Source organism: Puma concolor, chromosome E4 (assembly GCF_028749965.1).
Source record: "Puma concolor isolate L17-30 chromosome E4, mPumCon1.1.hap2, whole genome shotgun sequence".
Classification (NCBI taxonomy): domain Eukaryota; kingdom Metazoa; phylum Chordata; class Mammalia; order Carnivora; family Felidae; genus Puma; species Puma concolor.
The window spans coordinates 43,326,066-43,351,771 of NC_141683.1; the positions used below are offsets into that span (position 1 = coordinate 43,326,066).

The following is a 25,706-nucleotide window of genomic DNA, read 5'->3' on the forward strand; positions in this document are numbered from 1 at the left end:
GGGCACTCTGAGGGCAGCCTGCCCTACGCCTGGCGTATAGAGTTCCTTATAGACTTGCTGAGAATGGAGCCAGGCACACAAGAAATACTTGTTGCTTGAATGTCCTGGGCTAATCAGGGAGGACCACAGCACTTAATAGGAAAATCCTAGCATTGCTTTATTAGGAATAAGGAAATTGCTTAGTTAGGAATAAGGAAATCTTTGTTCTCGCACATTCCTTTATTCGGATCCCTTGTCTTTGAAGAATGGCCACCACCTTCCTGCACATTCACCAAGGTCACAGAAGTGAAGCATCCCATAGGCTTATTTCACCTCTCACCTGATTTCTATTAGGACTGGTCTCCTTATCTGTAAAGCATGATTTTTCATGAAGCCAGAAGGTCCCAGAATCTTCCCAAGCTGAAGAGATACAAAATGAGGAGTAAACAATAAAATAAGAATATATTTGCAATTCTTCTCTTCTTTGTTTTTTCTTCATTCCTCCCATCCCCAGATGGTCGTTTGGTGTTTTTGCCATGAATAATGTGTGGCTTGCTTTTGCATGGTAAGGCAGACAGGCTTCCTCTTCAAGAAGGCTCCCATCCAAATTCAGAGCCCTTCCTTCATCTCCAACCCCATACTAAAAACTCACAGGTTCAGGGATGGTAGGTAATAGGATCTGTACCTACTTCTGCACCTGATTCTCCTCCATTTGTGACTCCGGGGCTTCCCAGGCTCAGGCCTTAATTCATTTTGCTTCAGTCATTTGTGGGGCCAGTGGCAATCTGAACTCAATGATGGTGTCTGCTTTCCCTGGTGACAGAGTTACAGACAGCAAAAGGGCCTCCGCCTGTTAGGTGGGGCTGGGAGTGGCCCCTTCCACAAAGGGCTTTTCCCCTTATTGTGCTCTGTGGGGATTCCAGTCAGAGTGTTTTAAGATCATAAATATTTTCCCTTCTTGTCAAGAAATAATATCCCAGCTGGAAACATAAAAGGCACTTGACACTGCATGACATTTCACCTTAGGGTGCTAGTGCAGAGGTGGCTGCCCCCCTTACAGTCAGGAGCACAAAAGCAATCCCTGGGAGAGCCCATCCGGGGCCAACCTGGGCTAGGATGTGAGCTGAGCTCTGTACCCTCACCTGCTCAGGTGACTGGTAGGGGACATTTGGGCACTATTGAGGTGGGCCGACTTTCTGCTGGATCACGCCTTTGTTTTGTTTTGTTTTGTTTTGTTTTTAAAGTGTATTTATTTATTTTGAGGGATGGGAGGGGCTGAGAGAGAGAGGGAGAGAGAGAATCCCAAGTAGGTTCCATGCTGTCAGCCCAGAGCCCAACTCGGGGCTTGATTGCACAAACCGTGAGATCACAACCTGAACCGAGATCAAGGGTTGGATGCTTAACTGACTGAGCCACCCAGGCACCCCTGGATCATACCTTGGGATTGCCACAGTCTGGTCATTGATATGGACGTCTGTGGGGGTTGGAGTATGGGAAGGAGATGGGCAGGGTCATCTTCTCCAGATGCCTTCTACCTGGTGACTTGTAGTTTTAAAGTGACCAGTTGGCATGACAGTTGTAGCAATGGACTCAACCCTGTTCCTTGAAGTCATTTGTTTTGGGGGTGGGGGTGTTAATGTGCCCCAGCACTAAGCTATCGTCTGGGGTCTAGGCAGATAGGATGGCCTTTAGTGGAGATGAAGGGTCATATTTGGGCACAGTTAATCACCAGAGGAAAGCAAGGGTCATATATAATGTGGGACTTCCAAACCTAAAGTCTGTGAGGGTTCCCCGCATCTGAGCCTCCTGTGAGGTTCCCCACATCTAGTTCATTCCTCCTCATCCCTCCTTTTACAGTCAAAGAAAACATCTGTTACCTGAGGAGCTGACTTAGAGGGCCAGTGTGGTTTGTTTAATAGCAGTTCTGCTTGTTACTGTCTTAGTGATGAGCCTTGATACAAGTTGCTGGGCCACAGATCTAATTAACCATTGCCACGCTCCTGGGAAGCTGTGTGCGGTGGTGATCGAGTGTGTGTGTATCAGGTGGGTGTATTGTTGCCTCAGAGGTTTCCGTGCCTTCTAGTGTTTACTGCACATTCTCTTCTGGGAAAAGCAAGCCAGATTTCCAGGAAAAGGGCTTATTTTCCTCCTGCTCTTCTTCCATACCTCAGACTTTTAAAGCTACGTTGTGCTCTCAGCTGCTCTGCTTGTCATTTGTGCACAGAGACATTGCTGTCTAATTAAGACTTTAAAAAGTATAGGGCAGTGAACCTTTAGGGAGCAGCAGTGACCTGTAACACCCTCATTTAACAGACAAGAACCCACAGTGAGTGAACAAGGGCATGTGGCACTGGTCCCCTTTGTTCCACTCCGCACCCCTGTCAGGCAGGCAGGAGTGGGGAGTGGAACAAAACCCGGGACCCAGCCCAGAGCTCCCCATCCAGTGCTCTTCACACCAGCCACACTGCTCCTTTTCATCTCTAGGGCAGATCCAGAGAGAACACAGAATATGGGCAGGGAAGCAAGGCAGTTGTTGAATGTGCTGTAATGGAGTTCCTTAGACAGCAGTATCCTGGGGGTGCTTTGGGGGACATGCAGAGAAAGCAAGGATGTGGCAGGACTGGGCTGGCTGTTAGAAGGTGCAGAGAGACATCATAATGTGGAATAAAGTTGGTCCTTGGTTGAGTACATGTCCATTGTTTGGGTGGGGGTGGAGACACAGGTCTACTATGGGGCTTATCCAAGGCTGCAGAAGGCAACAAAACCTGGACTGGCCTTGAATCCCTGATTTTCAAGGAGCAGACAGTGATGGTGCTCTCAATGTGTGCTGGGCTGCGGGTGGGGAGGTTGGGTAGGGGGCTGCTGAGAGAAAATCTGCATGAAATTTGCTGTCTTGGTTCAGAATACGAGGTGAAACAGCTCTGCACCATATGAAACAGGGTAGAATTCAGGGCTAACGTCCAAGTGCTAGAGTTGTTCAAAGAAGGGAATGAAGGATATTAAAAGGGAAGACAGTGGAGAAGAGTGGTCTTGAACTAAGGCCTCAAGGATGGGTGAAATTGGGATGGCAGTGAAGGTGTAAGGGCTCCAAGGTCAGGGAGCATCTTGAACAAAAGCATGTAGTTATTGAGTGACATTGGGGAGACAGCTTGTGTAGAAAGGATTCACACATGTGCGGGCTTGTGGGTGCGTGTATGTGTGTGTGTGTGTGTGTGTGTGTGTGTGTGTGTGTGTATGCGTGCATGTGTGTGGGGGTTTTATTGATGAAGCTCCAAGAAGTGTGTGATGTAACAAGGTTGGAATAGGTATTATCCTGATAGCAAGACATTTGAATACTGGTCTCCACTCTTTCTTTCTTTCTTTCTCTCTTTCTTTCTTTCTTTCTTTCTTTCTTTCTTTTTTAACGTTTTATTTATTTTTGAGACAGGGAGAGACAGAGAGAGACAGAGACAGGGGAGGGTCAGAGAGAGGGAGACACAGAATCTGAAACAGGCTCCAGGCTCTGAGCTGTCAGCACAGAGCCCGACGTGGGGCTCGAACTCATGGACCGTGAGATCATGATCTGAGCTGAAGTTGGCCGCTTAACCGACTGAGCCACCCAGGCGCCCCTCCACTCTTTCTTACCAACAGCTGTGTGACCTTAAGCAAGTCACTTACCTTTTTCCACCTTGGTTTCCTGGTGCATAGTTCTTTCCAGACCTTCCAGCCCTAACTTTGAAGAGGGACATTTTGAGTGAAGACCCTCAACTCCCTGACTTTATCACCTCTGGATATTTCCTCAAGGATGACAGGTAGAGACAGGGAGGGAAGGTGTCTTTTATGACTCTGCACCCTGGCCGGAAGACCGCCTCAGAGCCATCAGTATTTATTGGGAGAGATTTAATGGAGCTCTCAGAAGCCTGTTGCTCTCAGGCAAACCAGAGGCTGAATTAATGCTTTAATTATCCAGACAGCCTTCCCAAAGGCCCTATTCTCCATTTTAATTTTGGAAAACTCATGTATGTGATATTCTTCTTCTCTTGATCTTCCATCAGTCAGGCTGAAAACACTCCTTGGTTCCTGAGTGGAAGTGATCAACATTTCACATCAGTGCCCAAAGGGGTTCTGAACTGGGCCCAAGAGCATCTGATGAGTGGGGATATTACAGCAAGAGTTTCTAGATGGTGCCATGCTTATCAGGTAGAGGTGAGTATGTACAGATGCCGTGGGTCCTGTGGTTGGACAGCTATCTGGATTGGAGCAGGACAGGGGCTAACAGGCAAATCAGGAAGTGGACGCAGCCTTAGGAATTATACAAATCTAGCTAGGGAAGAGGGTAGTCTGCCAGTCCAGAGAGCCTGTGAGGCCAACCTTGAGCATGTAAGTCCTTGTTCTCACGGTGGCCCCATTCTGCACGGGATGAAGTTGCTGGGGTCTTTGCAGGCATGGCTGAGGCTGTAGGAGACAGGCTGAAGGTGCTGGAAGAGGACCTTGGGGGGACCCCTTGGGGACTGATGGACCTTGAAGGATGGTGGAAAGGGGAGAGAGGAAGTATAGAAAGGCACAGTCAGAACAAGCAAGGGTCAGTGAGCACACACACTGTTAGCCATTCAGACTGGGCTTCTTTCTCAACAGGGCCATCCCCCATGACTCATACTTGGAAATGGTTGGATATGCCCTCCTACCTCCTTTGCCTCATATATCCCCATTTTTTTCATCCCTAACGTCTGCAGTTAAGGGATTAACTAAGTAATTTGACAAGTATTTATTAGGTGCCTACCATTTACCAGGCACTGTGTTGGTGCTGAGGATATAGGAGGGAACAGGACAAATGCAAACCCCTGCATTGTGGGAGGGAGGTAACCCCAAATTAAAAAAAAAAAGCAAATAAATAATTATAAAAGGTGGTAAATCCTGTGAAGAAAGCAAACAGGAGGATGGCAGAGAAAAACCAGGAGGAGAACTCTTTTTGATGCTGTGTTAGGAAAGGATTCTCTAAGAATCATTTTAGTTTAGATCTGAGGAAGGAGCCAGCCACTTGGAGAGCAGGAGGAGCAGAATTCCAGCTAGAGGGAGTGGCAGGGAACTTCAGAATAATTGAAGGAGGATTGATGTGTCTGGATTCCTCACTCATGAACAGTGATGGAGTTAAGGTTGAAGGGGTGGTGGTTTATACAGGGGTGAGCAAAGCATGGGGTTTCAGCCTGGGCAACTCCCAGTGCTAAGGTCCCAAGGTCCACAAAAAGTGTTCAGGGTCCATGTGTATGTCATGGAACATGGCGGGTACCCTGGACTCTTCAAGATTGAGGAATATGGCTTCAAGTTCCTGGGAATTGCAGAACTTTGGGTTTCTACTATGGAGAAAGACTGATTTGGATGTTGTATCTGTCTTTTTTTTTTTTTTTTTTTTTTTTTTTTTTATGGTGGCAGTTGTATCCAATTACCATGCACTCAGTGTATGGTAAGAAACAGAAATTTATTCTCTTATAATTTTGGAAGAAGTCATAAATCAGTATCATGGAGCCAAAATCAAGGTGCTGTCAGGGCCAAGCTCCTTCTGGAAGCTCTAGAGAAGAATCTGTTCCTTGCCTCTTCTGGCTTTGGTGGCTACTGGCATTCCTTAGCCGTGGTTGCATCACCCTGATTTCTATTTCTGTGGTCACATTGCTTTCTTCTTTCTTGCCTTCTGGGTCCAGTATCCCTTTGCCTCTTTTTTATAAGGATGCTTGTCATTGCATGGGGGCCTACCCAGATAATTCTGGATATCTACCCATCTCAAGATCCGTAATCACATCTGCAAAGTCCCTTTTGCCATATAAGGCAACATCCACAGGCCCTGGGAATATTAGAGTGTGGACATATTTGGGGCCTATTATTCCGCCTACCACAGATGTGCTTGTAAAGGAGTTGGGGGGAGGAGTGAGGCAGGATCCACATACCAGCTTCTGGAGTAGATGATTGTTGGGGCTTGGTTGAAGCCCCAGTAAGCACTGGTAAAAATACTTGAGGCCATCTGCAGCTATGATATTTTAATTTTTCATTACATCTTAATCCTGTTATTCCCAGAGAGAATTTGACCAGCAGGATGGAGGGATGAGCAGTTTGTGGTGGCAGAAACCCTGGGCCTTTCAGCTTTATCAACTCTTTGTGTTTTTATTTTTTATTTTTTTTTATTTTTTTTTAAATTTTTTTTTTCAACGTTTATTTATTTTGGGGACAGAGAGAGACAGAGCATGAATGGGGGGGGGGGCAGAGAGAGAGGGAGACACAGAATCAGAAGCAGGCTCCAGGCTCTGAGCCATCAGCCCAGAGCCCGACGCGGGGCTCGAACTCACGGACCGCGAGATCGTGACCTGGCTGAAGTCGGACGCTTAACCGACTGCGCCACCCAGGCGCCCCAACTCTTTGTGTTTTTAACAGAAAGCCTCCTGACACAGGGTAAAAGGACACAGGGTAAAAGGGCACAGAGCAGTGGGAAATGATGGTGTCCATGTGAGTGGGGGTGGCAGAGGGTGGCAGAGGGTTGGGACTTCCATTGGCATTAACAGGGTCCTTTGCTGACTTCAGTTCTGAGTTACTTATGGTTAGATTTTAAGAATTTATGGACTTAAATAATTATATGAGACAAGATTAAGTAAATAAGAGAATACTGTATTTCCTAGATCTGTCAAAGAAACGTTAAGGTCTCCTACCTAGACAGTCTTTTCAGAAATATTGAATTTCTTTTTATTATTCCTGAAGTTAAACAAGAATAAATTTGAATAATTAATGCATTGGTCTCCCTCTTCACCGCCTCCTCTGCCACTTGTTAGCATCTATCTCATCTTAAGGTGCTGAAAGGAAAGAAATAGATCAAAGATGTGGCAGTGCAATTTGTAGGCATCAGCTAAATTGCTCACTGGGCTGTGGGTGGAGGTGGTGGTTATGATTAGAGGGTGAGGGGTCTTGGCTGCAAGCTCCTGGGGGACTGTGCCAAGGTCTGCTGTCACTGATCTGTCTCAATATAGGACTTGGGTTGGTAAGCCTGTTAAAATAAGACTTTCTGGGGTGCCTGGGTGGCTCCAGTCAGGTGAGCATCCAGCTTTGGCTCAAGTCATGATCTTGCGGTTTGTGAGTTCGAGCCCTGTGTCAGGCTCTGTGCTGACAGCTCAGAGCCTGGAACCTGCTTTGGATTCTGTGTCTCCCTCTCTCTCTGCCCCCCCACTGCTCATGCTCTGTCTCTTAAAAATAAATAAATCTTAAAAAAAATAAAAAAAAAAAGACTTTCTCTTTAATTGTTTTTTATTTTTGGGAGAGAGAGCGAGTGAGCGAGTGCATGAGCCAGGGAGGGAGTCAGAGGGAGAGAGAGAGAATCCCAAGCAGGCTCCACACATGCTCAGTGTGGAGCCCGACACAGGGCTTGATGCAGGCTTGATGTCATGACCCTGGGATCATGACTTGAGCCAAAATCAAAAGTCGAACACTCAACCAACTGAGCCACTCAGGCACCCCAAGACTTTCTTTCTGATTGGGTTGGGGAATGGAGCTAAGTGTGGGCCAGGGAAGATGAACAGATGGGTTGGTGCCACCCAGGATCTGAGGGAGGGCAGGACAGGGTCTTGGATTGACCCTGAATGTCCCCTTCAAGGGGGGCTTCTATCATTCTGCCTTGGCTTCTGGACAACTGCTGATTATTGGCTGTGCCAATGCCTGCTCTATCTAATGCAGGTCATTGCCAGCTATACATATTGGGAATTAATGAGATGGCCACTGTTTGGCTTTTGATGAACTGATGGCTTCCTCCACTAACCTAGAAGGGCATGTGGTATATCATTTCTCTGGGGTCCTGCAATAGGCCTTTATTTATATATCCCACAAGCATTTAATGGGAGTCTACTATGGGTCAGGCTGTGGGTATACCACAAGCCTTGGTACAAGCTTGGTCATACCACAAGCTTGGCCCTAAGTAGCTTTTGTGTAGTGGGATTAACAGTTAAGAATGGCAATCATAGTAGAGTGGCCTGTAGGCTACTACAGGCCTGAGTGCTGGGTAATCTGAGAGCACAAAACCTGGTATTGAGAGAGTCAAGGGTGGCTTTCTGGAGGAAGTCATGCCTATTCTAAAGTCTGAAAGACTAATTTGGCATTAGTCAAGTAAAACGGAGAGGAGAACATTCCAGATAGAGGGAAAAACATATGAATAAACTCTGCAGAGAGAGAGAAAGCATGATGTGTTTGGGAAATCAGAAGCAGTCTGGCAAGAATGTAGTGGTAGGAGAGGGATGGGGGTGGAAAGAGATGGGGGTGAACCAAGCATAGGTCCTTTGGATGGAGCATTAGGGCAATGGGTCATGAACAGGTTTAAACATGGGAGTGACAAGATTAGATTTTCAGTTACTATTATTTTAGAAAAATCACTCTGGCTCTAGTGTGGGGGATGATTTGGGGAGGGGTTAAGATTTGTTAGTAGGGACTCCAGTTTAGGGGCTATTGTAGTCATCTGGACAACAGACATTGGTGGGATAGACTAAGGTCTCAGCAGTGGGGATGGAGAGGAGAGAAGATATTTGAAATGTTAAAAGAGTAGAAGTGATAGGACTTGGAAGATGTGGAGAATGAAGAAGGAGGAATAGAGGTTGATACCTGGGCTTCATTTATGGGCAAGAAAATGGCCTTATTTGCTTATATAGGAAACATAAGAGGTGCAGCCCACTTTTCAGGAAAGATTCTGAGATACTGGTGGGATATTCCAGAAGGGATTACACTGGTCTCAACACATGCAACAGAGCAGGGCAGTATATGCAGAATTGGATCCTCAGCCCATGTATGATAACTGAAACCAAGGGAGAGGTGAGAGCTTCTAGAAATAGCACTGAGTGAGGAAAGATGAGATCCATCATGTTATGGTCGCGTATTGTTGCATGACAAATGACCTTCAAACTTAGTAGCTTAAAACAACAAATATTTCACTGTTTCGTTGGTCATAAATTTGGCCAGGGCTTAGCTGGGCAGTTCTTCTGTTCTGTGTAGGGTTGACTCAGGTGACTAGTTGTATTTGTTTGCAGAGGGGCTTCCCTGGAGAACCCAAGGAGGCTTCACTCACACATCTGTCACCTTGGTGGAGATGGCTGGAAGTCCAGGCTCAGCTCAGACTCTCCAAGAAAGCTGTCTAAAGGTGGCTGAGCTTCCAGCGTGGAAGCTCAGGATTTCCAGATTGAATATTCCATGAGAGAAGAATTAGAAATTGTCAATGTCTCAAGGCAGGGGCTCAGAAACTAGCACTGTATTATTTCCAGTGCATTCTGTTGATGAAAGCAGTCACAAAACCATTCATCCAGATTCAAGGCTAGGGGTGGAGACTATGTTTTGATAGAGGAGTGTCCTATTTGTCAAATTTGTGGCCACCATACTAAGGAAGGAAGGCATTGGAAGGCTGTAGGAAAAAAGGCTATCCTTATTTATAGGCAAGAAGTTGGAAGAGATTCCTTGACTATTAGTTGATAATTTGTATGCACCAGTACTGCTATATTGAGTTGTCAACAATGAAATATTATTATACATATTTGATAAATAGCCACTGCCCTGAGCTCCTGAGTGTTGTCTAACTGCCCTGGAGGACTTGGTCCTTCTGCTACACAGAAATTGGAATTTTACTTAATTTTTTATTATTTACATTTAATATTTATCTCCATATCAGACTGTAAGATGAGTAAGTAAAGAAGAGTAATCTTTTCTTTTTTTAAACCAATGTCCACTGTAATGTGCTTGCCACATAGTAGGCACTCAATCAGTGTTTACTCAATGAATAAGTGAGTGAAATGTGTATTGAATATCTGCTCTGTCCCAGGCATGTTCTGGGCATAGAGACAGACAGAACATAAACAAAATAAATAGGTTAAATCCATAGTATCTATGTTGATAAGTGCTGTGGAGAAACCCAGGCAGCAGTACAGGGAGCACAAGGGAGGAGTTGCTATTTAAATTAGGCTCTCAGGGAAGCCCTTAATGAGAAGGTAAATTTTGAGAGAAGATCTGAAGGAATGAATGAACAGGTTTTGGGGCCCTGGGAATCGACCTCATCAAAATCCAGACCTTCCTGGGTCAGAAAGGTTATAAGTAGAGATCCCTTCCTGTGGTTTGGGTTGTCTGTATTTCAGTCTTTCTTTCTTTCTTTCTTTCTTTCTTTCTTTCTTTCTTTCTTTCTTTCTTTCTTTCTTTCTTTCCTTCTTTCTTTCTTTCTTTCTTTCTTTCTTTCTTTCTTTCTTTCTTTCTTTCTTTCTTTCTTTCTTTCTTTTCTATGTTTATTTTTGAGAGAGACAGAGTGTGAATGGGGAAGGGGCAAAGAGGGAGAGAGGGCAGATTCAGAGAGAATCTGAAACAGGCTCCAGGCTCTGAGCTGTCAGCACAGAGCCGGATGCAGGGCTCGAACTCGGGGAACGGGGAGATTATGCCGTAGGCTGAAGTCAGATGCTTAAGCACCTGAGCCGCCCAGGTGCCCCTCAGCCTGTTTCTTTAGAGGGATGCTGTGCCGCAGGTATAGTTAGAGCTTTGCTGTGGAAGATGTGGCTGAAGCCACCCCAAGAGTAGGTTTTCATAGAGTGAGACGGAAAGAGCTGTAAGGCGCTGGCTGCCTCACAGGGTTCTGGGGAGGAGAGGGTCTAATCGATAGGGTGTAGGAGGACAGGGCAGCTCACATTCCTTTCTGGAAAGAGGAAGAGGGAAGAGGGGAAAAGGAAGATTTGTCCATGAAGAACCCCAAACAGAAAAATAAATATGGCTAACCTAAAGCCTAGTGAATGGTATTAACAAATGAGGTTCTGGATCTTACAACCTTCTGTGCAAGACTCCCAGGAAGTGTGTTCAGTTGTGTGAAGAAAGATGACCAGGGTCTCATGGCGCCCTGCTCCATGAGGAGAGAGAAGTCTCACTGGGAGAAAAACCACAGAGGAAGGGGTGCACTTGACAAAGTAGACTAGTCCTTAGGGGAAAGAGCCCAATGGGGTGGTTAAGCTGGACCAGGCCCTGACTGCTTGGGTTCGAATCCGGACCCTGCCACACACCAGCTGGTGACCTTAGGCAAGATTATTCTCCTTTCCCTATCAGTTTCCTCATCTGAAAAGTGTGGAAAAATAATGAGACCTACCTCACAGGGTGGAGGTGGGGGTTACATGAGGCATGGTGTGGGGACTTGGAGCCCTGGACATCCTATGATGCTTATTTTACTAATGATTAGAAATTAAATCCACCTTGAAGGCTTCCTTTAAAAGAGAGCTCCCAACCACAATGCTTGTTTACAGACCAGTAACTGCTTGACAGTTGCTGGAGGACAGAGGAGGTTAAAGCTAAATTGACAGAAGGCATTGCCAAGTATGAAGACATCAGGGATGGGGGACTGTGAGGCAAGCCATCAGGGCACTGAGAACCCACTTTATAAGACAATGTCCACACTACTTTGTGATCCAAAATTTCATGCCGTGTTGTTTTAGTGGCTTATTTCCCCCTCTCCTTTTCTGCAGAACCCCTCTTGTACCTTATGTTGACGGGGCATCTCTTCCCACGTCCACAACCAGATGTACCTCGGATGGGGTCCTATTACATAATCCATATTGTGGGGAGAGCTCTCAGGTGTTTCTGGTGAGATGTGGACTGATAACCTGAGCTAACCCTACTGTGCTGTGGTTAAGATAATGCTTTTAGGACAACCTGCCAACCTGTGAGCCCTACAAAAGGAGGTACAGGTAGATATGTTGAGAAGCTAGAGCTGGTGTGAATTAAGAATATGCATATTATGACCTGCTGTGTGAGAAGGCACAAGTTACCCACCCAGGGTAGGTAGGTAGCTCTCTTCGCATCCAAGGTCTCACTTGGGGGAAGTGAACCATCCCTCCCACCAGGATTGTATTGGTTAAAGGTGCAGTTTCAATACACCCACATAAAGGAATTCATGTCACAAGATTTATTACTTCCAGATCCCAGAAACCAGGGGGTTAGGGGCTGCAATGAGCCCTCTGTCCTGGGTCACCAGTGAGCAGGAGATAGAGAGCAGGCTAGCAAGCATTTGTTACTTATAACAAAGTTGGGGTGGAAGTCACTAACTTCTCTCAACTCTACGTGGTTATTTTAAAAGGTGCCCTGGGGGAAAAGCAAAGTGAGGATTTGGGGCAGGAATCCTAAGCTTAGGTCTTTATCTAAGTATGCGTACTTTGGATGTGAGCAGGGTTGCTATGCTGTAAAATGCCAAGGCTGTGAAAGTCTTCTCACCTTTGCATCCCCAGGCCTGTGTGGTGCCTGGTGCCAGTGGGAGCGGGCACGTTGAAAATGCTTGGTTGGTCTTGGTACATGGCCAACATGTGACTTCCTTGACTCATGTGGTTGCTCCTGTGGGCGGATGTATAGGGAATGTCCTAGATGGCTTGGAGGTGTGATGGCTGAGTTACTTTCCTTGAACTGTTGAGAAGTGGAGCATGAGGACATAGGGATGGAGAAGGGTGGTGGGACTCTCTCTAGCCACCTATTCCCTGGCTGTTGCTTTCCAGTTGTGTATGTGTGCGTATGCGTGTGTCTAGGTTGATTGTGACCTCATAGAAGGTGGCTCCTATATCATCTATTTGCTCTCTATCTAATCCACACCATCTCCTCTTTCCCTAGTTTAACCTATGGCTTTGTGCCTAGTGCTTGGGACACAATGATGCTTGATGGACTCCTGGTCTGACCTTGTCCCTTAGTGGCTGGACCCACCCCAGCACCGTGCCCTCCCTAGAAAACATGCATGCCCTGGCCTCTGCACCATCTGTCACCAGGCCTTGCTACCAGAAGAGACTTGGAGCCTGCAGGCCTCAGCCTTATTTAGACCCCTCTGCCACCAGCTTCAGAGCCAGAGCCATCTCTGAGGCTGTTCCAGGCTCCTCTGCTGTACTCTGTTCCTGCCAGGGTGGGCTCCTGCTGTACCCTGGGAGTTTCCTCATCCTGGGGCTTGAAGTGGGGGAAGGCTAACTTCTTTACACCCTTGTCCCTTCCTCCTCCCTCCTCCCAAGCCCTGGTAGGAGCCCTTAGAATATTCTTTGGCTCCAGTAGACAAAATAAGTGGTTGCTTAAATAGGTTCTAAATATAACCAGTGCAGCAAAGAAGCTCAGTTAGAGGGTATGGAGAAGTTGTACTTGGGTAAATGACTATTTATTTCTGATTATTTTACCAGTAATTGGACCTGCCCTCTCCCAGGCATCCTCTTTGCCTGTTTTAGCAGCAAATGTATTTGTTTCCATTGAAGCTGTTCCCCTCCTCCCTTTCCACCTGCTGCTTCCTCACCCACCCACTGTTAGAAAGGAGTCTTTACTCTTGTTCTTGTTCTTGGATGAACCCCAACAGCTCAATGAGCAGAAAGATGGGCTGGGGAAAGTCTCTGGGAGCCGTGGCTGATGGAGCTAAGCCCACTCTTGCGTGGCTCACAGCCCTCGGGAATGGGCGTGACCTCACATTGCTATGCTCAGAAGTCCTCTATCAGGCACTTTGGGGACTTCTAAACATCAAAGCCACTACTTCTTCCCACCTCCATATGAGAAAACTGAAGTAGATGCATAATTCTGACTCTTTTTGGGTTCCCTGGTGAGTCGAACTGGTGCCTGCATCCTTGTCCTGGGCCACTAGCCTCTGTAGTGGGGACAGACTTCTGTTCATGTTTCCCTACTTTTATTTTTCTTGTTTGGAAGTAAGGGATGCTGCCAGGCACCCTGTGTGAGCTCAGTAGGAGTAGGCCAATGATGGTAATTCATGGATAGGATTGCCTGGGTATTGCCCAAAGGAAACCTCCGCCTGCTCTACAGGGAAATTCAGCCCTGCCTAACCCATCACTGTTCAATTTGAGGCCAATAAAAGAGTATCTGGTTTTTCCTAGATTTCAAAGCTATATGGGTTAACCCCCAAACATCTGAATGACATTTGGTATTGAGATGCTGTGGATATTTGGTGTTTAGATGCCCAGCCCCTGAGGGAGCCTGGGGGGCCCACACTGGTTTGACACCAAACCTGGAATCTCTGCCTCTTGGAGTTATGAATGAGGGCCGCAGGGAGATCATGTCTGCTCCCTGAGGGATTTTTTTCCTGCTGCTCTTTCATTGTGGGCAGAGGAAATGGTGGTGGGCTACTGACATTTGCCATGCAAGGGAGTAAGAGATTTGCTACTGGAGGGTTCTGTTGGTGAGAAAGCAAAGGTCTGGTCATCTGATGAGTATACGGGGAGGGGAGGCAGAGTAGAGAGACCTGACATGCCTTTCACGAGAACAGGAGAGTGCTGGCTATAGAAACAGACCGGACTGTGTCTGATGGAGGCTCGCTGTCTGTGTGGAGGATGCCATGTCTTCTTCAGAGCAGTGTTAACACTCCTCAGATTTTGAGGGGGACTAGGTGGAAGTAGCCTTTTTTTTGTTTGGAGTGGGTTTTACCAACTACTCCTGTTCGGTGGTCAGGAGCTATTTCTGACTTAGCTAAGACCTTGGAAGCGTGCAGAAACAACTCAGTTTTGTTTTGCTGCAAGATGTAACAATGGGGTTTGTAATGATTTCTCTTCCAGTGTATAAAGGAACATTTTAAAGAGTATCTGGTGAAATCGTATTCAATGTGTAATCTTATGAGAGTTTACAAGGCTGCAGAGGGACTTATTTTGGATAGTAGAAAGAGCTTTGTTATTGTAGGCTGGTGATCCAATGAACTAAGGAACATTCAGGCTTGTCCTTCCATGGAGATTACTCAGAAAAGCCTGGACAGCTGCTTTCTTGCAATGGGTTAAATGTGAATATTCTGTTTTGCAGGAGGAGTGTTGCTGAGTGGGGAATCTGGCTATTGCAGAGCTGTGTGTTACGGCTGATTTATTCATCATGAACTATCATTTCACATCAATGTAAAGCAGACTTCTAGAAACTGTCCTCCCTCAGAAGTACACCCAGCACACTACATAATGTCCTTGTAACATTTCCCCCATATGTCTCTTCCTCAAATGCCAGTCTAATGCATATGCCAGCAATGTTCCCCACTTGTAACGCTCTTTACTTCTATCATTTTATCAGAAACTCAGGAAAGCAGTTGTGGGATCAACAGGAATTTTGGATGACACCAAAACTGAATGAGAAAGTATTCATTTGGATGCAACTTCATTTGGAAAGCACCCTGGATGTGCTGGGTTCGAGCACTGGCTCAGCCATACGTTAACTGTCAGAATCTTTGATAAGTCCCTTACCTTTCTTGGCCTTGGGCCCCTATTTATATAATAGAGGGTTGGCCTGATTAATTCACTTAATAGGTATTTATGGAACACCAGCTCTGTGCTAAAAAGCATGGGATGTGTAGTCCAATAAGATACAGCTCTTTAGCTGGAGGGACTCAGAGGGGCTTTGGACAGAAGACAGAGACAGATAAACAAATTACAATGCCAAGTGTGTAACATGCTGAGAGGCATAAATGAGAGATGGATTAATTCTGCCTGAGAGGTCAGGAAACAACTCATTGAAGGAAGAGACATTTGCACTTGGCCTTGACAGGGGAAGACAGAAAGAACGGCATGGGCATAGATATAGAGGTTCGAACATGCACCATGGATGTGGGGAAGAGCAAGCAGTCCATTGTGGCAGAAGGGGAGGTGATGCTGGAAAGGAACTTGGACACCAGCTAAAATGGGTCCAGTTGGCCATTCTAAGGAACACAGGCTTGCACTCCCACTAACGGCCTTCTAGTTCTGATATTCTGGAGATGTGTGCATTTTAAAATGGTGCATATTATGTGATGTGAATTTTATCTCTACTTTGAAGATTGCAGAGAGAGAGAGAGAGAGAGAGAGAGAGAGAGAGAGAGAAACCCACTATCTCCATAGACACACCACACAATTATTTCTTCTCTGAGATCTTGTTGTCTCTCTAGGGCTCTACTGGGTAAAGGGGGCAAGGACCCTTAGCGCTCAGATCTCCTAAATCTGTGAGGAGGGTGGTTCTAGTGTCCTCCATGGGTGGGGGGACAGGACATAACATTCCCCTTTCTTAGAGGCTCACTACACCTCTCCACTCCTTGCTTCAGTACTGATGGCTCCCCGTTCCCCGGGGGTGAGAACCTCTGAACTTCTTCGTGTTGTCTCCTGGGTCTGCCGTCTGGGCACTGAATCTTCTCTGCTTCTTCCTGAGGGCTGAACTCTGGAAACCACAAGCTAGGAACTGACTCTTTTTCTTCCTCCGCGATTTTTCTGTGTTGTCCTTCCTGAGGCCACGCCCACAGACTGTCTTGGCAGACCCAGTGCGGGAAGGACAGAAACATGGAGGTGGGTTTGAAAAGTTGGGTTTGGAAATTTCAGAATATTATCCTACCACATGCATCCCAACCTTTTGCTTCATACAGGGCCTCTCCCCCAAGTAGCAGAGAAGGTCTCAGAAGTTTTGTGGGCCAGGAGATTTGCCTGCTTCACTCCTTTTCCCAGGACCCTCTGGGAACACTGGAGGACTGCCATTAGAAGTGAGGGGCTGACTCCGGAGAGAGGCAGCATGAAAAGGGGCTTTTCAATACCCTTGAAACCGCCCACGGAGGCAGCTGTTTGCTGTCCTGCTCTGTAACCTGCAAATGTATCTTCCCCAGCTGCCTGTCCCCTCCTGCAGGTGCATGCCTTGGTGCCCGCCAGTCAGCCTCTGGCCAACCACTGCTCCACTGTGGATCTGAGGATGTTATAGGGAAGGAGACTCAGCTTGATCTTGAAACCCTCAAGATGGCTCCGTGACCCAAAGACCACACGGCCTTGAGCAAATTGATGAGACCCAGTATCCACATCTGTGAACAGTGACATGATTACTTAATGCATTCGGCCTTCAGTCTATGAATTAAGGATCATTAGGATTATTAAGTGCGTATGTTACTCAGCACAGTGCCTGGCATGAGGCGGGAGCTCTGTAAATGGCTGAGACTGTATTGACTGTTACCACTGGATGTGTGATCTTGATCGTCACTTACCCTCTCTGAGCTTGTTTTCTCATCTGTCAAGTGGGGCCATTGTTACCTTCTTTACAGGGCTGTTTGGAAGACTAGTTACATGTGGCATTCAGTAGGTAGGTGTTAGACAATCCTTAATCTGCCCCCACATGTTTTCTCCAGCAGCTCTGTCCCTTCCTCTTCAGAGACCAAAAGGGGAGGTGCTTTGTCCCCATCATGACCTCACAACTCTGGGTCTGTTTTACTGACTCTGTTTTTCCCAGAGGCCTAGACCTGCATGTATTTTCCCAGTGGGTACAGAGATAAAAGGATAGACTCATTTGTGTGCCTGTCTGCCGTGGCTGACAGCAAGACTTCCTCATTATGGGAATGAGCCTTCGCCTTTGTTGCTGTTGCTGACATGGTACCCTCCTTATCTAGCCTTGTCTTTGCTGCTTAGTAGGTATGTGGTCTTGGACGAGGTACTCTCCCTCTTTAGACCTCAGTTTCCTTGTCTGTAGGATGGGGATAATGGTACTATTTGCCTCACCCATCTTATAGGATTACTGGCACCTCATGGAATGTGAACGTGATAAGTATTTTGTAAAGTGTTGGGCAGTTGTAGGGGATTAGTGTTCTGGACTCCCTGATGACCTAAAGTGTTGCCATCCCTCTTGAAACACAAGTATCTCCCAGAAGTGGCTCATAGCAGTGCTTATAGCAGTAGGATTGAGAGCAAAGCCTGGGAGTAAGATTTAGACATGCACATCAAGGAAGGGAAATGGGTGGGGGCGTTGGGGAGAAATGTGAAAGATAGATCTTTTGACCTTATACTTTGTCTCTGGCTGACCTAGCGCCTTTGCTGGAACCTTCACCCTGGGGCATCCTCAGGAGCACCATTATGGGTTAACTGAAGAGGCTGAAGGGGAGACTGACAGGGTATAAACATCCCAGCCCAGCTCTGACATCCTGCCTCTTACAGGTCCCCAAAGGCCTTAGGGGCACAGTCTCCTGAGGGTCAAAGCTGCGTGCTGTGGATGGTCACCTGTCATTGCCTTCTTTGAAGCCCCTGTTCCAGGTTGCTGTGCTACATACAGGACACAGATAAGCATGCATTCATTTCAAGTTTCATTCTGTAGGTCTTGAAAACATATTTTGTGCCTAGTCTGGTGCAGAAGGTTATAAAGAAGCCAAAAGATCCATCGCTGTTCTCAGGGTAGCCTGATCTCATTAGGAATGTAAGAAATACATCTATGAAAACCATGAGCAAACCCAAACCCAAACCAACCCCTTTGTGAACACTTGCCAAAATGTGTGTGAGATGTCTATTGCTATAATTCAGAGAGTGCTGCCAGAGTGGCTGAGGGAGGAAGGAGGGAATCTGTGTTTGGCAGTGGTAGAAGCTAAATTTGGACAGTGTCTTAGGTCATTTTTCTGGAAGCAGATCCTGCAATAAAGACTGGTATGCAAGTGATTTGTCAAGGAAGTGCTTCCAGGAGAAACGAGTGAGGGGCCAGGGGGAGCAGGACAGGGCAGGGAAGACACCAAGCAAGGCTGACACTCCAGGTGATGTTGCAGCCTCCGCCTGCTCCCTCTGGGAATTCTGGGTCATAAATGACATGGCCGACTTTGTCCAACCTCTAGGCAAGGCTTTTATAGTCCTGCTCATTGTCTGCAGGGTGGGAGACACAGACCCTGAGCATTTCTGGCTCTCTGCATAGCAGTGGCAGGGCTCACAGGTGCCAGGGGTTGGAAAAAAGGCACGCAGAACGGAGGGCGGTGCACAGAAGCGGGGAGAGAAATTCCGGTATGGCTGCCAGCAGTGCTCACTATGTAGACAGAGGGGTTGGGGCTAGGGTTAGAAGTCAGTACCAGGGTTAGAAGTCTAGACTGGGTCCTCTGTTAACTATAAGCCCTCATAAATTCCTGAGTAGGTGATTGGCACAAGGAAAGCATAGATTAATCCAGTGGCAAAGTTCAAGGGGATGGGGGGCGTGGGGCAGAGCCTAGAGGCTGGGCAGGTCAGGCATGCACTTTCCTTTGGGGCCTTTGCACTGGCTTTTCCCCAGTGCCTGGATCCTTCACTTCCCGTGGACGTGACTGGTGAACTCCCTCACTTCCTTCAGGTTTTTGTTCAGAGCACCTCTCACCATCGCCCATCCTGCGCCTTCCCCTGAATCCTGCGCCCTGCTCTCCCTGCAGCTCACACTCCTAATTCCCTTTCTCCTGCTCTGCATTTTCCCTTTTCAGTAACACGGACCAGTTTCCAACGTACTTTATAACCTGTCTAATTATTACAACTTTTGCTGCTGGTCTCCCCTTCTTAGAAAATGTGAGCTCCATGTGGGCAGGGCTCTCTGTTTTGCTCACTGATTCATCTTGAGTGGGCGAGTGGCGGCTGGCCCACGGCACGTATGCAACACACATTTCATATAATGGATTGCTGTGAGCCAGAGGTGGGTGGAGGCTGGCAGGGAAAGAGCTAGGTGGAGAGGCCTGGACCTCAGTGATACTTGGGGGGATGATGCAGTAGGGTGGGTCGACATGGGGGTCGAGTGGAAGGAGGGAGCAGGCATGCTCATGAAGATTTGGACCAGGGAAAGCAGGATGATGCTGTGTCATTGGTGAATCGCTGTACCCTAGGACAGAGTTCTGGCTGGAGCAGCATTGTTGGAGCAACAGGCACAGTGAGGTTCCAGGGGGAAGATTTTCCCTGGAGGGGGCTGTGGGGTGTGGGAGGGGGAAGTATCTGTTCTCAGATTCATTTGGGCCTGAGTCTGACGCCTGTGGTGGGGAAAGCCAGGTGCCACAGTGGGGGCAGACGGGAGACCTTTCCTGCTCTCCTGCCTGTGGCCTCCTTCCTGCTGACAGGGCTGCTAGGATAATGAGTGGTTCCCCAGGCCTTCCCTCTGCACAAAGGCCTTGGCATATGTTTATCAGCCAAGCTTTGCCACTCCCACTGAGTGGCCCTGGGTGGGTTTCATTTACTGCTGGCATGGTTGAGTAGCAGTGTTGAGCTTGCACTTTGGTGAGGTCAAGCTGTTTAATAGTGCATGTGTGAGCGTGGAGGCAGGTGGGGACAGCCCTACTGTGATGGGGATCCCAGACTATAGAGCTACCTGGAGTTCAGAAGCACCAGGGTCAATCTGAGGAGCTGGGGTGGGGTGGCCGCAGCCTGTGGGTATGATTTGTTGTTGTTGCACTGAAAAGTCAGCAAGGGAAGAGCTGGGCTGGGACAGCCGCTTCTCCCTTCCCACCCCAAACGCAGGGACACGTGATCTGGGCAGCACTGGGAAGGGAGCCTTGGCAGGAGCTTGAGGACTTGAATTTGCCTTGGTGGGCAGGAAAGGGCCTTCCCCTTGTGGACCCCCTCGCGCCCTGACATTTAGCAGAAAATGCCTCACCAGCCTGTTTGCGAGCACCCCCTTGTGAGGAAGTGGGTGAGGGGGGCAGAGTGGGAGAGCAAGACCGGGGCAGATGCTCTGTGGAAACTGGCTGGTGAGCGCATGTGACTTGCTCCTTGGAGATTGTCCCCTGTGACTGGGGATGGCTTGCCAGAGTCTGTGAACTTGGGGTTACTACCTTGTCCCTCCGCCTCCACACCCCCAGGCTGGTGAGAGCTGGAGACAGGCTGTCAAAAGGAACTAGGATCAGAGCCCCCAGAGGATCTGGTTGTCACATGATGATCCAGCCATCCTCTGGATGGCTGTTCCCACCTTACTCCTTCTGTTTCAGGGTTGGAGGAAAAGATTGGCACACCTTGCACATATTACATCCTCCCTCTCCAGCGTAATCTGGTCATTTGCCTATGCTTTCCCCATCTGTCCCTTTTGTCCCTGGCCACACGAGAGGTGAGCTGCCAGCCTGTCAAGTCCAAGCCTGCTGGGATGGCATTCATAGGAGCTGCTGCAGAAGGAGAGAGCACCCCTGCATATGGGTGCACTAAGTCGCAGACTGCAAATGCAAGGAGCAGCAGTGTGAACCCTGACCCCACCACCCGTTTGCTGTGTGACCCCAGGCAACGTGTATCACTTCTCTGAATTTTAGACTTTTCTTCAAAGATGGGAGAGGAAACCTGTGCCTTTATGTCAGCCAACTAAAGAGATGATCGATCATTATTAATAATAATAGTAGCAACTGTCCCTTGAGGTCTGTTTTGTGCCAGGTGCTTACTTATATGATCTGTAATCTTCTCAACTGGCATCTGTGTTTTATAAGTGGAAGGACAATGTCCTGGAGGCTTGCTTGTTTTAAAACTTGCTCCTCCGGGCGCCGGGTGGCTCATTTGGCTAAGCGTCCGACTTCGGCTCAGGTCACGATCTCACAGCCCGTGAGTTCGAGCCCCGCGTCAGGCTCTGGGCTGATGGCTCAGAGCCTGGAGCCTGCTTCCGATTCTGTGTCTCCCTCTCTCTCTGCCCCTCCCCCGTTCATGCTCTGTCTCTCTCTGTCTCAAAAATAAATAAACGTTAAAAACAAAAAAACAAACAAACAAACAAACAAAAAAAAACAAACTTGCTCCTCTTTCCATCATGTGATCCTGTGTCTGTATTGAAGGAGGTGTTCCCTCCCCCCAGCCTAACATATCCTATTAGCTCCCTTTGGGGCTACCACAGGTATGGGCCCCAATTGGGCCCTGGACACCCCAGCTTCCTGGGACAGCACTGCACCTCCTGCTCCCCCATCCTGGAAGAGTTGCCATTCAAAAGAGTATTGTCATAGCACCTTTTACATTTGGGAACACTACTGCTCCTTGGGATCAAGGCAATTTTTAGCACAATTCATAATTTGTCAAAGATCTTTGGCCTGGTGGCTGATCCAAAGTGCTGCTTAAGAAGCTCTTTTTTGAATTGAATTGGCACCTTCTCATCTCTCCTTTTAAATTTTCTTTTTCCCATCTCAGGCCTCAGGAGTTACTTTCTTAGTTTGCCCCAGGGTCACCTGGACATTCATGTTTGTTGTGCACCACAATCTTGAAAAACATTTAGGATGCTTGCCATATTGAATTCACGGTTGTAGAAAAAAATAATAAAATACCCCGAAGCTTGAAGCTTTCCAGGTGAAGTTGATTTGGGTTAATAATTATGTTATAATTTAGTTATAAGTGAAAAAAGCAAAGGGTAACTAGTAGACTACTTAAAAGATTATTTCATAAGGGATGAGTAAGATATGGTAAATTTGCTTTTATCTTTTCATTATTTTCCAATGTAACATATATAATTCTGTTCTAGAACCATGAGAAATATGCCAGCTTATTTGTTTTATATATATGTGTGTGTGTGTGTATACACACACACACATATATGTATATATATACACACACACACACACACACATATATATACACACACACACATATATATATATACATATATATATATATACACACACATATATATATATATATACATATATATATATATATATACACACACACATATATATATATATATATATATATATATATATATATATATATATAAAAGTCAAGTTAGCTAACATACAGTGTATACAGTGTGCTCTTGGTTTTGGGGGTAGATTCCTGTGGTTCATAGCTTGTATACAACATCCAGTGCTCATCCCAACAAGTGCCCTCCTCAATGCCCATCACCCATTTTCCCCTCCTGCCCACCCCCCCATCAACCCTCAGTTTGTTCTCTGTATTGAAGAGTCTCTTATGGTTTGCCTCCCTCTCTGTTTGAAACTAATTTTTCCCCTTCTCTCCCCCCATGGTCTTCTGTTAAGTTTCTCAAGTTCCACATATGAATATGCCAGCTTCTTTGTAATTTACTCTGCTTTCCTTGAACATGATGCCTTATTTCTCATATAGCATTTCGAATAACCTTACCAGTCCTTTTGATAGATAGCCATGTGAAGTGGTTGGCAAAGAGAAAATGCATCACAGATCTACCAGAATAACCGAAATGAAGATATTTATAACTAGGTGACAAATGAAAACTGTCTCCACAGAGAACCTGTGGTACAAATTTTGTTATCAAAAGGATCTCTAAAAAATTGTTAAAGATACCTGAATTAGAAATAATAAAAGCAGTTGAAAATCAAAATTAGCCAGAAATAAGAATATCAGTTTTAATGGGAAAAAAAGGTTGTTTGGTTGTGTGACAGAAACTATTCAGACATCCTTATGGGGCTTTAGTAAAATTGCTTTTCAAAATGTACATCTGACATTTCCCCTCTTTTGTGAGGACAGAGAAAAGCAGATAGCAGTGGAGGATAGGCAGTGAGGAGCGTAGCGGCATTTGCCCCACACTCAGCATTAAGACAAGTGGCCGTGGAACTAATTTTGAAAAAAAGATTTGTATAAAGAAAGCAAGAAAAAAAGGAAAACCTTAAAAAAATTCTATTTACACTGAATTTGTTTCCAACTTTCCAAAGGGAGAAAGGAAATATGTTAGAGGCAGTCAGTGTGAATGCACATGGGTTTTGGAATCAGATTGCTCAGTCCCACAGCTATAGAATTGATCTCATAATACCCTCCCTGTGGATTCTTAAAGGAGTGGAGAACATGTGTGTAAGCACTCAGGATACAGTAGGCTCATTTTAAATTACCACCAGGATTTGTATTGATGCTGACTTATCAAGATGATGACTCCGCTAAAAGAAGCGTAATCAAGAAGCACATGCTGTAGAAGAGAGCGGATTCTTTTGTCTAAGTGACTCCACTAGTTCAGGTTGGGATATTTCCTCACTTAATTATGCAGGAGGACAAGCACACCAGTGAATAGTTTCATGTCAACATTTCAAAGCTAGTTGACTTTAAGGTATTTCTAGCTTGGAAATTTCCACTAATTCAAGCCTTGCACAAAATGCAGTGTGGAGGCTGAAAACTGGAGAAATTACCTGGCTCGCTCCCAAGTCTTTTTAATGGCAGCATTCTTCAGTCTCTGTTTCCCAGTCTGACTGGGCCACAGGAGAAAATGAATACCTGTTGTGTCATAAACCTTGCTATGACTATCAATCAAAGTTCCCCTCAGAGGGAGTGTAATTCTCTACCCATTAACTAAAGTGTTCTGGGACATGCCACAGTCACAGAACTTTCTCTCAAATGAATTTCTGAAAGTCATCCTATAGTTCCAGTACATTGACCTCAAAGATGGGGACCTCATGCCTGGAGGTAGTTCCTTAGCAATTGGTGCCAGCATGAAATATGACAGCCAGAAGAGCCAAGGAGTTTCAGGTCCCTGGGGCCCGGCTGGACCAGTCACACTGCACTGAAGATCTGGGAAAATCTTGGTCCCTTCTGCAATGCCATCAACATGCCTGAGTGTCTCCTGAGACTCTAACATCACTTAATTAGTAGAAACAGTCTTGGTAGGAAATTCAACTCTGAATTGATTCAATTTTTGCCCCTAGAAGCCTGAGATAATCTAAAAGAAACTCTTTTAGGTCAATAGAGTCTAAAATAACTTGAAACAGCAAGCTTACATTCCCCACTACTACTCAAGGAATCAGGGCTCAAAAATAAAAATGTATTTGGCTTTAAAAAGAAAGGTATGTTTTTACATATCTGAGTTGTGAATATAATTTTTGCACCTCTATGTATATCAAGTAATAAAGATAAAAGACACCAAAGGATGACTACAGTGAAGGGAAAGTAATACAACATAGTTCAGGTCAAACAAAAAGCTGGCACACTGTGCACTATAAATGCCTTCATAGGACTATAAAAGTCCATCAAATGGACTTTAGATTTGGCTCTGAGCTCCTCTGCAGCCAGAATAAGAAGAAAAGCACAATTAGTCCCAGGTGTCACATTTTCATAAGGTCAGAGAAAAAGTTACTTTGGAGAAGATTTCCAGACACCAAAGATGGAGAGACCAGAGGTGTTGAGTTATATAGGGGATGCATAACAATACAATGGACATTTGTTACTTCATTCAACCAATAGTTATAGAATGTGTACAGTTTGCTTACCATGTCAGGTGCTGGGGATGGAACAATATGTAAGACTCAGGCATTGCCCTCATACAACATACAGCGTAGTGGATTTCCAGGTAGTTGTTTCCTGTAGGTTTGTCACGCAGACTGGGAGCATAAACCTGAAAAGCCATTCTGGCAGAAGAGGTTTCGTTAGGGGTCATATTCATCTCAGTTGGGTTTGTAGCTATTATTAGTCTTGTCTGTGTATTTATATTTTAATAGGCTTCTCTTTAAAACTTAAATGGAATTCATTTGTTCCTTAAATATTAGCACTTATTTGTGGCAGTTACCAGGAGAGGCACTGAGATCACAAAGATGAATATCAGATGTTGTCAAGGCTTCCTAGAACCTCAAATGACAGTGAGGGTAACACACACAGGCAAGCAAATCAGAGTGGAGCATGGCAGATGCTGTTATAGATATGTGAACTGAGATTTCTGGAGATGTCTGACTCTTCCAAAGGGAGTCAAGGAGGGTCTTCCAATAGGAGGAACTTGAGCTCCTTCCTGAAGGATCAAGAACAACCACAAGGACAATAGCAAACACGTGGTACTTATCTTTTTCAGGAACTATTCTAAACCCTTTGTACATATAATATGTGTTGAATTAACTCATTTTAATCTTCACAACAGCTCTGTGAAGTAGGCACAAAGAACTTAAGCATCATGCCCTGGCTCACCTTGCTGGTAAATGATGGAGCCTCAAGCATGGAGCCTCTCATTCTTCTTGCCTCCTCTGAGTGACCTCTCCTGAAACCCAAATGAAGCCGGGTTTCCTGGTTGCATGCTGCAATGACACTGTGTATTTTCTTTCTTAGAACTTACTATGTTGTGTAATTACATGCTTATCTGTGCCATTATTCATTTAATGTCTACTTCGTGTAGACTACTATCTC

At 46.1% G+C, this 25,706-nt stretch overlaps 2 protein-coding genes across 2 annotated transcripts in view; one reads left to right on the forward strand and one right to left on the reverse strand.

The window, feature by feature from the left end:
- CACNA1E (calcium voltage-gated channel subunit alpha1 E) overlaps positions 1-25,706 on the forward strand; it is a 660,165-nt gene that overhangs the window by 187,233 nt on the left and 447,226 nt on the right. The window lies entirely within an intron of this gene.
- Positions 180-12,472, reverse strand: LOC147572626 (uncharacterized). The gene is made up of 4 exons (XM_086694636.1): positions 12,199-12,472; positions 4,330-4,478; positions 3,637-3,687; positions 180-399 (listed from the first exon to the last, which is right to left on the reverse strand). The coding sequence occupies exons 1-4, from the start codon at positions 12,303-12,305 to the stop codon at positions 278-280; spliced, it is 429 nt and encodes a 142-aa protein (XP_086550762.1). The 5' UTR covers positions 12,306-12,472; the 3' UTR covers positions 180-277.